The sequence below is a fragment of the Vigna unguiculata genome, chromosome 7 (genome assembly GCF_004118075.2).
Source record: "Vigna unguiculata cultivar IT97K-499-35 chromosome 7, ASM411807v1, whole genome shotgun sequence".
NCBI classification, from domain to species: domain Eukaryota; kingdom Viridiplantae; phylum Streptophyta; class Magnoliopsida; order Fabales; family Fabaceae; genus Vigna; species Vigna unguiculata.
In genome coordinates, this window is record NC_040285.1 from 4,291,808 (window position 1) to 4,306,018 (window position 14,211).

The 14,211-nt window shown below is 29.4% G+C and overlaps 2 protein-coding genes across 4 annotated transcripts; one reads left to right on the plus strand and one right to left on the minus strand.

Moving 5' to 3' along the window:
- The first annotated feature begins 2,631 nt into the window (after positions 1-2,631).
- Positions 2,632-5,107, plus strand: LOC114192379 (probable E3 ubiquitin-protein ligase RHC1A). Of its 2 annotated transcripts, none has more exons than XM_028082085.1 (2): positions 2,632-2,829; positions 3,830-5,107. In XM_028082085.1, exon 2 carries the CDS (start codon positions 3,931-3,933, stop codon positions 4,861-4,863), a length of 933 nt encoding a protein of 310 aa, XP_027937886.1. In that variant the 5' UTR covers positions 2,632-2,829; positions 3,830-3,930; the 3' UTR covers positions 4,864-5,107. The 2 variants fall into 2 exon arrangements, with proteins under 2 accessions (XP_027937886.1, XP_027937887.1); XM_028082086.1 differs by having other exon boundaries at positions 2,823-3,074.
- Positions 5,108-9,344: 4,237 nt separating this feature from the next.
- Positions 9,345-14,066, minus strand: LOC114192754 (YJU2 splicing factor homolog). 2 transcript variants are annotated; one of them, XM_028082562.1, is made up of 7 exons: positions 13,672-14,066; positions 13,140-13,424; positions 12,854-12,919; positions 11,975-12,028; positions 11,755-11,859; positions 10,757-10,838; positions 9,345-9,608 (listed from the first exon to the last, which is right to left on the minus strand). In XM_028082562.1, the coding sequence occupies exons 1-7, from the start codon at positions 13,867-13,869 to the stop codon at positions 9,445-9,447; spliced, it is 954 nt and encodes a 317-aa protein (XP_027938363.1). In that variant the 5' UTR covers positions 13,870-14,066; the 3' UTR covers positions 9,345-9,444. The 2 variants fall into 2 exon arrangements, with proteins under 2 accessions (XP_027938363.1, XP_027938362.1); XM_028082561.1 differs by lacking the exon at positions 9,345-9,608 and adding an exon at positions 9,661-10,167 and having other exon boundaries at positions 13,672-14,065.
- Between the last annotated feature and the right edge of the window lie 145 nt (positions 14,067-14,211).

The window sequence follows — 14,211 nt, forward strand, 5'->3', positions numbered from 1 at the left end:
TTTTTCATAATATTATAATTTCACAACAAATATGAAATTTTGTCTAAATATTTTCGAAACATGCCAGAAGAAGGATGTGAACAAGAAACAACTCATTTTATATTAGCTCACTAATTTTAGCCACATCTACTTTAACTTCAATCTAAGGAGGGTTCATTAGACAATATATGGTAAAAGTCCTTATTTTAAAGAATAACATACAAATAAATAAGTTTTAAGGTGTCATACGAAATATTGTCTAAAGACTTAACATTAGACTACTCATTGTGTTAAGATATATTTTCCACGTTTAGACAACACATTTTCTAAGGCCTGGAATTGATGAAACAACTTCTACACTTAAAAGAAACATAATCTAGGTAGAGTTAAGTGTATTTATAAATATAAATGCTTTTGATATCATTCTTCAAAGGTGTGTTTTTACAACATTTATAAAGAAAAAGTTTGTTTTAAGCACAAAAACATATATTAATAAAGTTTATTGATCAAAATGCATTAAATGTCAACTAATGCATAATGCATGCCTTCTTTAGCCTCCTCAAGTTGTAGGCGATATGACTAGAAGGCATCATAAATAATAAGACATATCAAGGCTTTGCTAAAATTGTATTATTTTGTCTTTTAATGTTTTGCTAAGAAATGTCTCATGTCTTACTTCAATTTGTTTGGTTAATTAATGAAACACTCAATTTGCAACAATATGAATATCACTTGTCTTGTCAGCATAAAAGGACATTGAATTTGTTTAAGAAAATTCAAGTTCATCCAAAAGACCACAAAAGCCAATTGATTTCAAAATAAGTAATAAACAGGGTATGATCCCAAATAGCACAATCCTAATGAAGCAAAGAGAACTATGAAAAGTAATGTGAAAATGAAAGAGACTAGACTGAAAAACTGTAAGTGTGAACAAAAATCATATGCATGAATACAACAAGAAGCACTAACAAAATCACAAATACGAGCAAGAATAGTGAGCACGAATAAAAATCATAAACAAAAACATGAACCACAATTAAGAATAGAAATCACAAGCACAACCACGAAATTGTAATGTGAATAGAAACCACAAATCACAATAAAGAATAGGGACCGTGAACATAAACAAAAATAATAACACAAACATGAACCACAAATCATGATCGAAAATAAAGATCATATGTAGAAATAAAAATTGCAACACAAATGAAAACCACGAATCACAAACAATGATAGGAACCGTGAAAACAAATAAAAATCACAAATCATAGGTCGAGAATTGGTCATGACTTGAAACAACAAGCTTCATAATGAAAACATGAAAGGAATAATACTAAATTGAAACAAATATGATACCATGTCCAGAAAGAATTTGAAACTTCTGTTCATTATTTTTCATTTTATAAATAATAGCTACAACATTTACATATCGTTATGATTCATAATAACATGTATCCTATTTAAGAATATTGTTACATATAAGATTCAATACTTTTTGGCTCCAAATTCTATCAAAATTATTCAATAGGCTCTCTCAAATTTGTCTTCTTCTAAATATAGTCCTCACTTTTGTTAAAAAAGTTAATAGTTTTTTTTCATTAAATTGGCATCAACACAATTTATATGATAGATATTTTGAATATTTCAATGTCATTCATATCGTTTGTATTTTCTAAAGAGAGCAATAACTTAACAAAAGAGGCTACACTAATTTTCTTTTATATCTTCTAAAGAGAGCAATAACTAACTTAACAAAAGAGGCTACATTAATTTTCTTTTAACAAAAGTGATGACTATGAGATAAAAAGAATATTAAAAAACCACATTGAATAATTTTAATAAAAATTAAAAAATAATTATTAATCCTATATATAATTAAAGATTTTTATACCTTATTTTTATGAAAACATATAAATATAATTACGGTGACAAATTATTTTAATGTTTAAGATATTTAATTATATAGAGATTTAATAAATTTGTCTCTTTCAATTTAATAAAATAAAAAAACTAATTAAATCTTGTATTCTGTTAAACCGAGAGAGAAAAATCTATTAAACCGATACCCATAACTTATCTTTACAAAATATAAATACAGTTAAGATGATAAAAATACTTAGTGATTGACAACATTTCTGTTCTACTTAATCATATATCCATTATATAATAACAATATATTAATTATTACAGTAAATAACATTTTAGTAATATAAATGAATTCTTTCAATTCATTAAATATTCAACTTTAAAAATTTAAATTTAAATAAAATTAGGTTAAATTACTTTTATGATTCTTTAAAAATTACTCTTTCACTTTGGTCTTGAAATTTTTGGTTGTCTTAATTTGATCCTCATTCTCCTAAATATAATTTAATATGGTATTTGACGTTAACTTTGACAAGATGATGACGCTATATGTCAATTTCAAATTTTTTTAAATTTATTAAATTTTTAAAAAAATTTATAAAAATTGAGACTAAATTAATACGTAATATTAATTTTAACACAAGTCACGCTAACAAATTGAATATTTTTTAAAGAATTAAGACTAAATTAAAATAAAAAAATTCCAACATCAAACTAAAATATTTTAACAAATAAAAGACAAAAAGAAAAGTAATTTAATCATAAAATTACAGTGAGGCCAAGCAAGCACAATAGTGCAGTGGTAGTAGTAGAAGTGTTGAGGAAATGATGCATGCGGTGCCAGCTAGGCTTCAGATGTCGGTTCCTCCTCAATAATCCTCTTTCATGTCCCATCCCTTCATCCACTGGTTAGGGTTCTTCACTCGCCAATGCCCTTTCCTTCACTCTTAGCAACACCACCTTTTCGATCCACATTCCCCTCTGGTACGCCGTCGTTTTCTTCCCAATTTCTTTTCTCTTTCATTCTCTCTACCTTTTCTGGGATTCCGAGGGATGCCTTCCACACACCACTGCTCTCACACCTACATTCCAAAGATCTCACTTTCTCTACTTTTTTCAACATTTCAACATTGCATAACAAAATAACATTTGCTTCTCCACCAAAATCCTTCTTTTCTTTTTTCTTTTTTCTCGCTGGGGTGTAAAATAATTGAACAGACACGTTTAAGGTAAAAAAAAATCGAATCTGAGGAACTTTTCTCAAGTGTCCCTTTTATAATCAACGCGTTTTTGCGTGTGATTTTTGCGTCATCGGAGTTTTTGGGTTATGCTTAGTTCTTTGCAATTAAAATCCTCTATCTGTGTGGTGATTTACTTTTAATTTAACGCAGAAAGGATGTGTCTAGTTTGATGGCTGCACATGCTTTGAATTTCTTTTCCTATTGTAAGTTCGATGAAAGTGCCAATTTTGCACTTTTGAATCTGATTAAAGTGTTTATGCTCGTGCCGGTTTTGTGGGTGAGTCAAAATGAGTAGCTTTATTTTGGGCCTGGAATCGTTGTGTTCAAGTCTTGCTAAATTTGAAGTGGGAGATTAGTGGTTATTTATGATCGTGGAAATGAACAATGTAGAAGGTTTGAGGTGAAATGTATGAATCTATCACATGTCTATCCCCTTGCCTTTTAGAGAGTTAAAAATCATTGATGAATTTGATAGATAGCTCTGATACGAGCATTAATGTTTGCTATTGATTAATGCACACTGCTTCGTACAGACTACTAGAATAGTGTTTGTTCTGGAGAGCAGTATAAAATTTAGTTCAGATGCGTTTATGATCTAACTTTTAGCTGACAAGAACTGCATTGTGTGATTCATTAGCCAACCTCATCTAATAGTGAAAAGGGATTTTGTTGGTTAATGTATAATCTGAGTGATATGATATGATATCCAATGTTCCTTGACTGTTTTCAAAATTATTTTGCAGTATATAAGTGATCATGCTGTTGTGACAGTTGAAGACAGTGTATTGTGGGGAAGTAGGCTTGTGATTAGTTGTTTGAGAGTATTAAGGAAGTAAGCAAAAGGATGTCAAATAGTAGGAACACACATTGGTGTTACAGTTGCAGGAGGCCGGTTCGGCTGGGAAGGCGAGATGTGGTTTGTCCTAGCTGCAATGAGGGATTTGTTCATGAACTTAATGATATGGTGCATGTGAATCCTTTTGATTTGTTTGGAATGGACAACAATGAAGAACGAGATCAAAGGGTTGGACTCATGGAAACCTTCTCTGCTTTTATGAGGCATCAAATGGCAGACAGGGGCAGAAGTCGTGACATCATCAGGGCACAAACAGATTCAAATGCTGAACACAGTGCAGGGTATGCTCCTCTGTTGATCTTTGGTGGCCAAATACCTTTCAGATTGTCTGGCCATGGTGGCTTTGAAGCTCTCTTTAACGGGGCCCCTGGAATTGGTCTCACACGAGGTAACACAGGTGATTATTTTGTTGGTCCTGGACTTGAAGAACTGTTTGAACAGCTTTCAGCTAATAACAGGCAAGGTCCAGCACCAGCATCAAGATCCTCAATTGATGCTATGCCTACTATCAAGATCACACAGAGGCATCTTCGATCAGACTCACATTGTCCTGTGTGCAAAGATAGATTTGAGCTGGGGTCTGAAGCAAGACAAATGCCATGCAACCATTTGTATCACTCAGATTGCATTGTTCCATGGTTGGTCCAGCATAACTCCTGCCCCGTTTGTCGCCAAGAACTGCCACCACAAGGATTGAATTTGAGTAGTAATAACCGAGGCACAAATGGTAGAAGTAGAAGTGGAAGGGTAAGTAGTAGTGGTAGGGAGAGCCAGGGAAGGAGAAATCCATTTTCCTTTTTGTGGCCTTTTCGTTCTTCTCATTCTAGCAGTAATGATGAAGCAACCGGAAGCAGCACACAAGCACCAACCATCCCAGAGAATAGCCATCATGCAGGGTATTCTGGGTGGCCATTTGAATGACTGAGTGTGAGTAGAACCATTTCTTTTGTTTGTTAATCTGCTCCTGTTGATTGAAAAATCTTGTGGATTGATGCTGCTGCTTGCTTGGGGTGAAAACGGTTTGAGACTGAGTCTTCTTCCACTCTGGATTTGCTTTCTGAAGTTGTGAACTATTTTGTATAAATGGTTATTTATGCACAATTGTTTGAAGTTAATATTCAAATAACAAGTTCTTTTCTTATCAATGGAAAATATTTCATATAAACCTGAACAGGTGGTGGCTTTAACAAAAGGCTTATTTATAGTCTATGCTTTTGATGGGAATTCTGTTTGAAGTCTAAATGTACTCGTTCAAAGGAAAAAAATTGTGACTGAATTTTATATTTTATATTTTTATTAATAATATTTTGGTGTTTATTATAGATATACCCAAGTTATTATATATTTTTTTTATGTTACATGTTATTTTGTATAAATGTCTTGTTGTGGAAAAGTTAAATTACAGAAGATCTTATTTAACCCTTGTTTTTCATGTCTATCTTTGATTCTGAGATGAAAGGGTTTAAATTGAACTTTCGTAATAACTGGAACATGAAATTTTGTTCGAGTGCAGGAGAGTGATTTTCTCAATCTCTTTTCGAAAAAATAAAACGTTATTTGCAGAACAACATTTTGGGATATTTCTATACAAGTAAAAGATAGACAATGCAAATCATGCAGATAAAATTTATTCATTAAAAAGCAGAAAATTGTTTGTTAAAATAAACATTAAACGCAAACAAATTCATCCAAAATCTTTATTAAACTCATTCAATACAAATAAAAATAATAAAGATATAATTAAGGAATAATTATTATGAAGATTATGATAACTAAATTGCTACAGTATTAATTATTTGAGTTAATAAGAGGTACACGAAATTTAAATGTCTAAGCAAACTCAAATTTATTTATTTTTCTAGTAAAAGATACTTTCTGGTACTGGTTATTTTTAAGATTAGTAAAGTTACTTTTACTCTTTCGGTTTAATTAAAAGGAGGTTTTTATTTGGTGGATTTCCTTGAATTCTTTGTGAATTTCCCCATAGGGCTGCTTCTTCGTGCAACTCCATAGTTTCTTCCTCGAACTTCAATATTTAAAATTTTCAATTTTATCCTCTATTTTATTTGAATTCCGAAATACATAATTCAAAAAATTTTAAAATTATAGAATTTAGAATACAAAAATTTTGTATTCTACATAGTATAATCTAAAATGTGAAATAAAAAATATATTTTAAATCGTATAATCTAAAATAAATTTTATATTTTTGATTATATAATCTAAAATATATTTTTTTATTTTATTTTTTATTGTACAGTTCAAAATATAAATTTAATATTCTAAATGATATGATTTGAAGTAAAAATAAAAAATATATTTCAAAATTTTCCAAATGAATGTTTAAGAGGGAAATGAAGAATAGGATGATAAGGGCTCTCAAAGGAAAGGGTTGTGGAGTGGGGAAAGATGAGAAAGAGAGAGAGAGAATTAGTGGCATATCTTGGTAAATCATTTTGAGAAAACCGAAATAATACACCAAAAATTTATGTATTTATTTATTGTTAATAATACAATAAAAATTAATACATAATTTAGTATAATTAAAACTGCAAAATAAATTATATATTAAATATTTTGTTTAATCACACGGAAAGTTCTAGTTTTCGTTATAAAATCTCAATTGGGTCCTCAACTTTAAAGTTATTTCAATTGGGTCCTATTTTTTGGAAATTTGTTTCAATTTGGTCCTTTCTGTTAGGACATCATTGACGGCGTTAAGTGTGTCATGTATCAGCTCGTGGTTTTTTTAATTTTTTTTCACTTCTTTTTCTTAAAAAAAGCAATTGACACGTGTCAAACTAGGGTTTTGCCACGTGTCAGCTTGTGATTTTTTTTTTCTTGAAAAAATAGCTATTACGCGTCAAATTATGATTTTTCCACATGTCAGCTTGCGATTTCTAGATTAAAAAAAATGTCACGTGTCAAAATATGATTTTGTCATGTGTCAATTATTTATGTAAAAAATCTCGATTTGGTCCTGTATTTGTTATTTTGCCTCAATTTAGTCCTAATCTCTTTTAAATCTAAAGTAATTTCATCTCTTCCAAATTGAGACCAAATCTAACTTTTATATCAATATTATAATGATATTTTTATTATAATAGATATTTTTAACCAAATTAATTTTATTTAAATTTAAATTTTGCATTGAACTTTATTTAAAAAAATTGTTTTAATAATTTCTAAACAACTTACATTTGAATTTAAAAAATATCTATTATAATAAAAATATCATTATAATATTTATATAAAATTAAATTTGATCTCTACTTTAGATTAAAATGAGATTAGGACTAAATTGAGACAAAATAACAAATACAGGGATCAAATCGAGATCTTTCACATAAATAATTGACACGTGACAGAATCATATTTTGACACGTGACAATTTTTGTTTAAATTTAAAACTTAAAAAAAAATAAAAATATCACAAGCTGACACGTGGCAAAACCCTATTTTAACATGTGTCAACTGTTTTTCAAGAAAAAAAAAGTAAAAAAAAAATAACATGCTGACACGTGGCACACACTTAACGTTGTCAATGATGCCAAAGGACCAAATTGGAACAAATTTTCAAAAAATATGACTCAATTAAGATAACTTTGAAGTTAAGGACCCAATTGAGATTTTGTAATGAAAATGGAGACCTTCCGTGTGATTAAACCTAAATATTTCTATACATTTGAAGACATCTTTCCTATCAAGTTTTCAATAATAAATACAAAACTCTCACCCTTGTATATAAAGGAAGTTGAATTTATTCTCTTAAAAAATAATTTATTCTCTTATTTTTCATCCAAAATAAAAATAACTAAATTAAATCAAATAGGGAATTAAATTGAAAAAAATTCATTATCATGTAACATGACTCATGGTACAACATGACCAAACACACGTGACGTTTTTTTAATTAAAAAAATTAGAAATTAGAAATTCTATTAATTGACACGTGACATGTATGAATACGATGTTAAGGTCAATTTAACCAAAATGACTAAATTGGACAAATTTTAAAAAATTAAAAGACTAAATAGAAAAAATAAAAAACTAAAAATCTTTTTAAAAATTCAAATAAAATTAGAGGAACAAATTAGGTATTATATCTGTAAATTTTTTTTTTTTATCTATTTCTACTTTAAAAAACAACAAAAATATTTAATTTGACTTTATATATATATATATATATATATATATATATATATAATTTATTTCACTTCTATTTTCACGTAGATATGGAACAAATGCTTAATGCTGGGTCTATCGCAATTTATTGGCAAGCTATCCACCTCTCTTTCAGAATTGAAAACAATTATAATTTTTTAAATTAAAAATAATAATAATAAATACAGATAAATTCTGAAAAAATCCTCCTTTTTCGTTCCTTTCCCTCCTTCTTCTCCTTTATAAACTTAAAATCCAATTTTTCTTTTTCCATCGATCAACAACAATAATAATAATAATAATAATAATTATTATTATTATTATTATTATTAATAAAAACAAGTTACTATATTTTTATAATAAAAATAAATATGAATAATTTTTTTAATTTGATTATAAATAATTTTTATTCATTTTATGAATAATTTTTATTTATTTAATTTAAAAAAAAATAATTAAATTTAAAGAAAAGATAGTTAAATTTAAAAATTAATTAAATTTAGATGAAACAATAACTTGAAAGGTAAAATTAAAAGGAATTTTCTTAGATATAAATATAGATTATTGTTATTATTAATATTTATTATTATTATTATTATTATTATTATTATTATTATTATTATTATTATTATTATTATTATTATTATTATTAGTGTAGATAGATATCATGACGTTTCTTAATGATTATAAAAATATTAATATATTTTGGTTTTAGTATAATAAGAAAGCAAAATTACAATTTTAATGTAAGAACTTTAATTGAATTTTGTTAATGTGTTTAGTATTTAGTAATTGTTAAATGTGTTTATTAAAAAATTAACGTTAGTAATTAATATTTTAAATTTACAATTAACATTAATGTGGAAGGTTAATTGTGTTAATTTTTCTTTTAATTAATACACATGAAAGGTTAATTACATATTAATATTCATTTTTTTCATCTTAATGTTAATTTTTTTCTTTGATAAAGATCACTAACAATTACTAAATATTACATACTTCTTCAATTATATTAATAATTAAAAAAATTTAAAGATATTAATATAACTAAAGTTTTTATACCGATACTATATTATTTTTTCAAATATAATAAAAGCATTGAAATCAAACTCATTCCTAAAACATCAATATTTTCTTGGATGAGATTTTCTGCGTCTAGAAAATTTTAATTTAGCAGAATAATAAAAATTATAAGTTAAGTTAATTTAGCAGATTAATAAAAATGATAAAAATGATCCTTATCTAACTCTTGGATATTAGAGTAGAATGTATCTGATAAATTTCATCCACTTGGCAAAAGAATAAGACAATTGAGCTCATTATTCTGATAAGATGGTTCTAATCTGCATCACCAAGTACATCACTTCCATCACCCCTCTTGGAAATGGGAGTAAAATGTGAATTTGGTTTCTTCTTCTGAGAAACAATTTCAGCATTCTTCCGCAAGACAGCTCCAGGCGATGGATATGGTCGTTGTTGAAAGAGAGGACCCTGATAGGACCCTGAAATTGATCGACAAAGAACTTATAGATCATGTTCAGTTGAGGAATGTCAGGAAACTGAAACCAAAAATATTATTATGGCACACATTCTACTTCTCTGTTTCTGCATAACAAGTATCACTGCTACCCACTGGCACTTGATACTAGCAACTCTAGAGGCAGGGCCTAGTTTGGCATCAAATAGAAGCTCAACATCCACCAACTCTACACGTAATCTTTCATAACACAATTTCACCTACTTTTATATTCTTTACACATACAACATTTTCGCGGATAACTTCATTCTATTATAAAATTCTTCTGAGAATTAAAGCATTCACGTAAGTACAACTTATCAAATCAAAATCCTATGAGAGCATTAGTTCAAATAGTCATTCAAATTCAATATTTAAGAACTAATCCTCATCGCTTCCATAGTTTTGAAGCAAAGATTGTAGTCCACCAGCATTTGTTCTATTATCTTCTTCCTTTTGTTCTGGTTCTCCGGTACTTTTATCTGATTTCTTGATGACAGAAATTCTCACCAAAGAATTAAGTTTTCCACCGTTGCGTTCGTTTTCTACAAATAACCAATGTATGATTAACTATGTTGCATTCTCATATTAATAATATTATTAAACATCTATTCAAAGAAATAATATCAAACGTAACCAACTAAACATGAATGAAAACAAAACGATGCAAGTATGAATGGTGCATAGCTATCTTCCCCTTATCCATTTTCTGCAAATCATTACGAGACTCCAGAAATATTACATAAAGATCAGAATTGTGCAAAAGGTTTTCCTCCTAATAGGAAGGAGTGGTGCCGGTATAACATCAATGTAATGTTCAGTAGATGACGGGTAAAGTGGATTGGGTTCATTGACTGATACTACCAAATGTCAAACAAATGATGGGTAATGTGACTTGGGTTATTTGACTGATACTAGCTAGTGAAGGTGGGATAACAAATGTAAGAGGTAAATCTAGATCAATTGATATGATACACAACTGAAGATGGTCCTTCAAATTGATATGCATTCATGTCAATTCTTTACTAGAAATTACTTCATTGAGCGATATCATTTCTTAAAAATCAGTGTATATAATGCATTAATGAATTTGGATGCATCTATCTAGTTGATAAACACGTTAAAAGCACATACCTTGTTTGCCATAATCATCCAAAGTAGCTTTTGTCAGAGAATCAGTTGGTTTGCTTGGACGATCTTCAGACATCTTTTGCTTCTGCACACATATACAACACAAACACACACACTCAAACAGTTGTTTTTGTACAAGATTTGATGCTTTTTAGATGAATAAATCACATACGGAAATAGATGATAAATTTGTAAATTTAGAAAAACTTCACCTATAAATTTCTCAGAAAATTTTATGAACTTCACATGTATAATATATTTCTTCCATATTTCAAAGTCCACACTCAAGAAAATAAAAATAAAAAACTTCCTTTGAATTTTTTTTTCTAAGCAATAATTTATTTTAAGAGAGACAAATATTAAATGGTAAAAGGAAAAAAAAATAAAGATCAAGAAACATTCAACAAAGCCTGCCAATATCCATTTGTAAATCTAAGAAAAAAAGCTAGAATTATGTAAATTCAAAATCTAGATTATCATATTTTTTTTCCCATATAGGTATTTTAACTGCAACTTCATCTTCTGACTGCCTCAAGAAAAACCAAGAAATAAATGTATTCAAGCAGCCATTACGATCCTCTAGACACTGCTACAACTTTTTGTTTCTTTCCTTATAAAAAAAGCCTTCTTTTTTCCAACAACATTTACCATCCTCCAGGTCATTTGTGCCCCCTGTTATTAAAATCGAAAGCTTTACAGAACCTAAAAAGAAATTTTCATTTGATACTGCCTGCCATACAAGATTTATGAATGAATAGTGAAATCAAACTCAGGGACAGCTGGTTTAGAGAGAGCGAACTGAGAAATGACTCAGAACAGTGACTGAAAATGAGGGATATCATAGTTCAAGAGCAATATGAGGTTGAAGGTTAAGTCTTGAATTTCAGTAGTTAAGAACAGAGAGTGATGAAAACATAATTGAGTTGGTGTATAATGATGATGATAATTTATTTGGAAAACAAGACAATAAAAAAAATACAATACTGCAAGCACACACATACCTTCATATTATAACTTGTTTCGCCATGTCCATGTGAAAGCTGATCTATTTGCTCCTCAGCTTCAAAATCTTCATCACGAATTCTTTTGACATAACCTCCTGAATTCTGGTAAATATAGTATACAGAAAAAGCCATATAGGATTAAGAAAACAGAAAAAAAAAAAAAAAAAAAAAGTAGCTAGAAGGAGGAGAACTAGAACTGCAGGATAGTAATACTTACATGGAAGACAACTGATTTTATCATTGCTTCATCTTCTTCTTCCAGCCTCTTCTCCTGAAACCATTATAAATGAACTTGAATTATTGAGGAAGATGATAATTAAAGAATGCTTCAAAATTAAGTATCGTGTTTATGCCATAGCCAAATATTAGAATAAGAAATAATAGACAATCAATGTTTAGACGGGTTATCTTGCAATAGTATAAGTTCAGGGTAAGCAATTAAAGGGGATCCACTGGAGTTGCAACAAATGTTGTCGCAAGAGAACTAGGATTTAGGTTCCAAAAGCAGTGATAACATTGCAAGAATATACTGAACGGCAAACCAAAAAATTGGTTTAGCAAGACTCCAAATATACTTCCATTCTTTTTGTCACTTTAGATAACTACTTTTGTTCAATTTGATCTCTCACTTTAGTAAAATAGTGAGGCACTAATATTTTTATTTTAATTTTTTAATTTTACACATGTTATTAAAAGTGAAAGAGAAAATAATAGGATACTAAAATACTGAGTATTTCAATTGAGGGAAATTTAGTAATATACAGTAACAGTTATTATTCCTTATAGTCAAGGATATTTATGATTGTCTTGATAATTATGCATTTCAACAACCATAACTGACAAATAAATAAAATGGACTATGGAGAGGACTACGGTGAGAGTGATCATTTTATAATCAGTTCACTGACTCTGGGCCTAAATTTCTACCTTTACAAATACTTTAAAGTTACCAATAAATTACATTTCAAACCAAGCTTAAAGTTTTCAACTTGTGTATATTCCTTTCGTGAACAATAATAATTAAACCTTGCTTCAAAAACAGGAAATTTCATGTACAAACTACAGAGTAAATAATTATATGCAAGTTTTCTCATACCTTATCAGCTGCTGTGCGCTGCAGAGCCTCCAGCATTTCATCAACAGAAACAGTTGCATGCCTAGACTGAAATGAAAGAGTCATGTTAGCAATTACTTACCACAAACAGACCTTATGTCCACGGACAAATGTAATTATTAATTAAAAAATGGTTTGAAATGTCATTCTTTTACAGAAAAAAGAAGCATATTCCACAATTATAATGCTAGCATCCCCATTGAATCATTTATGAAGAGGCTTCAAATTTAATTCATCATTATATATATTCAGTCACAACAATGATTACCTTCATTGACTTCATCTCATCCAATGCAGCTAGGATGTCCATCTCCCTTTTAGAATCCAAGGTTCTATTTTCCAATGATTTCATAGCATCTCCCATCTCTTCAGCATCCCTCTTCTGCTTCATTTTATCAGCTTCTTCATCTTCAGCACGCCAAGGTTCAAAATTTCTAGTTGCACCGGATTCAACAATATAATCTGAATTTTGTGGATCAGTCTTCATGGTAACTTCAGCTGAGCACTTGGTGCATTTAAAATAGAACCTGAATATTTGAATTCCAAGATACGTCTGCGCAAAAATTCGAAGTCAACGTCATCATTGATAAAAAATCACACATGAAGCAATAAGCAAATAATCCTACCAATATATTAAATAGCAACACACAATCAATCATAAGATTGAAGGAATCCAATACAAAATCCAGAAGGATAAACACTAGCGGTATCGGCATCTCCTTTAAGAATGTACATATGATTGTGCCAAAAAAATTAACTATAAAAATTGAAAATTCAGTGAACTTTTAAACTAAACAAACCTCGCCAATAACATCTTCTTTTCTAGAATTGAACTTGGTGCCTTTGTAGATGTAATTTCCACAAGTATTACATCGGATGCTCATGGGAAGCATCATGCGAACCTTGATTTGCTGGTTCTTGGGCCTTCTTGCTCTGGGGAGCTTGGAGGGATCAAAATCCGGTGGGTAATACTTATTCAAAACTTTCCTTTCTCCCATCTTTCAAAATCCGGTGATGTAACGCTATCCAAGGCCGACGGCGAGGCACGGAGATGGCAGGGCGAGGTGATGCACGGCGGCGGCCGCCTAGGAAGGCTAGGCACGGCAGCGACGACGGAGAAACGGAGAAAATACGATAGGGGTCTTCTAGTATAATCTTAGGGCATTCGATTTGGGTTTCTGGATTTTCTATTTGAGATTTTTGGGGGTTTTAAAGGTTTTGAATAATTTATTCATTAATTGTAATTACTATTAATAATATTTTAACAATAGTAATATTAAAATTAAATCTTAAATTAATAATTCGACCACTTTTGTTCCAAATCATTTACTCCTACAAAC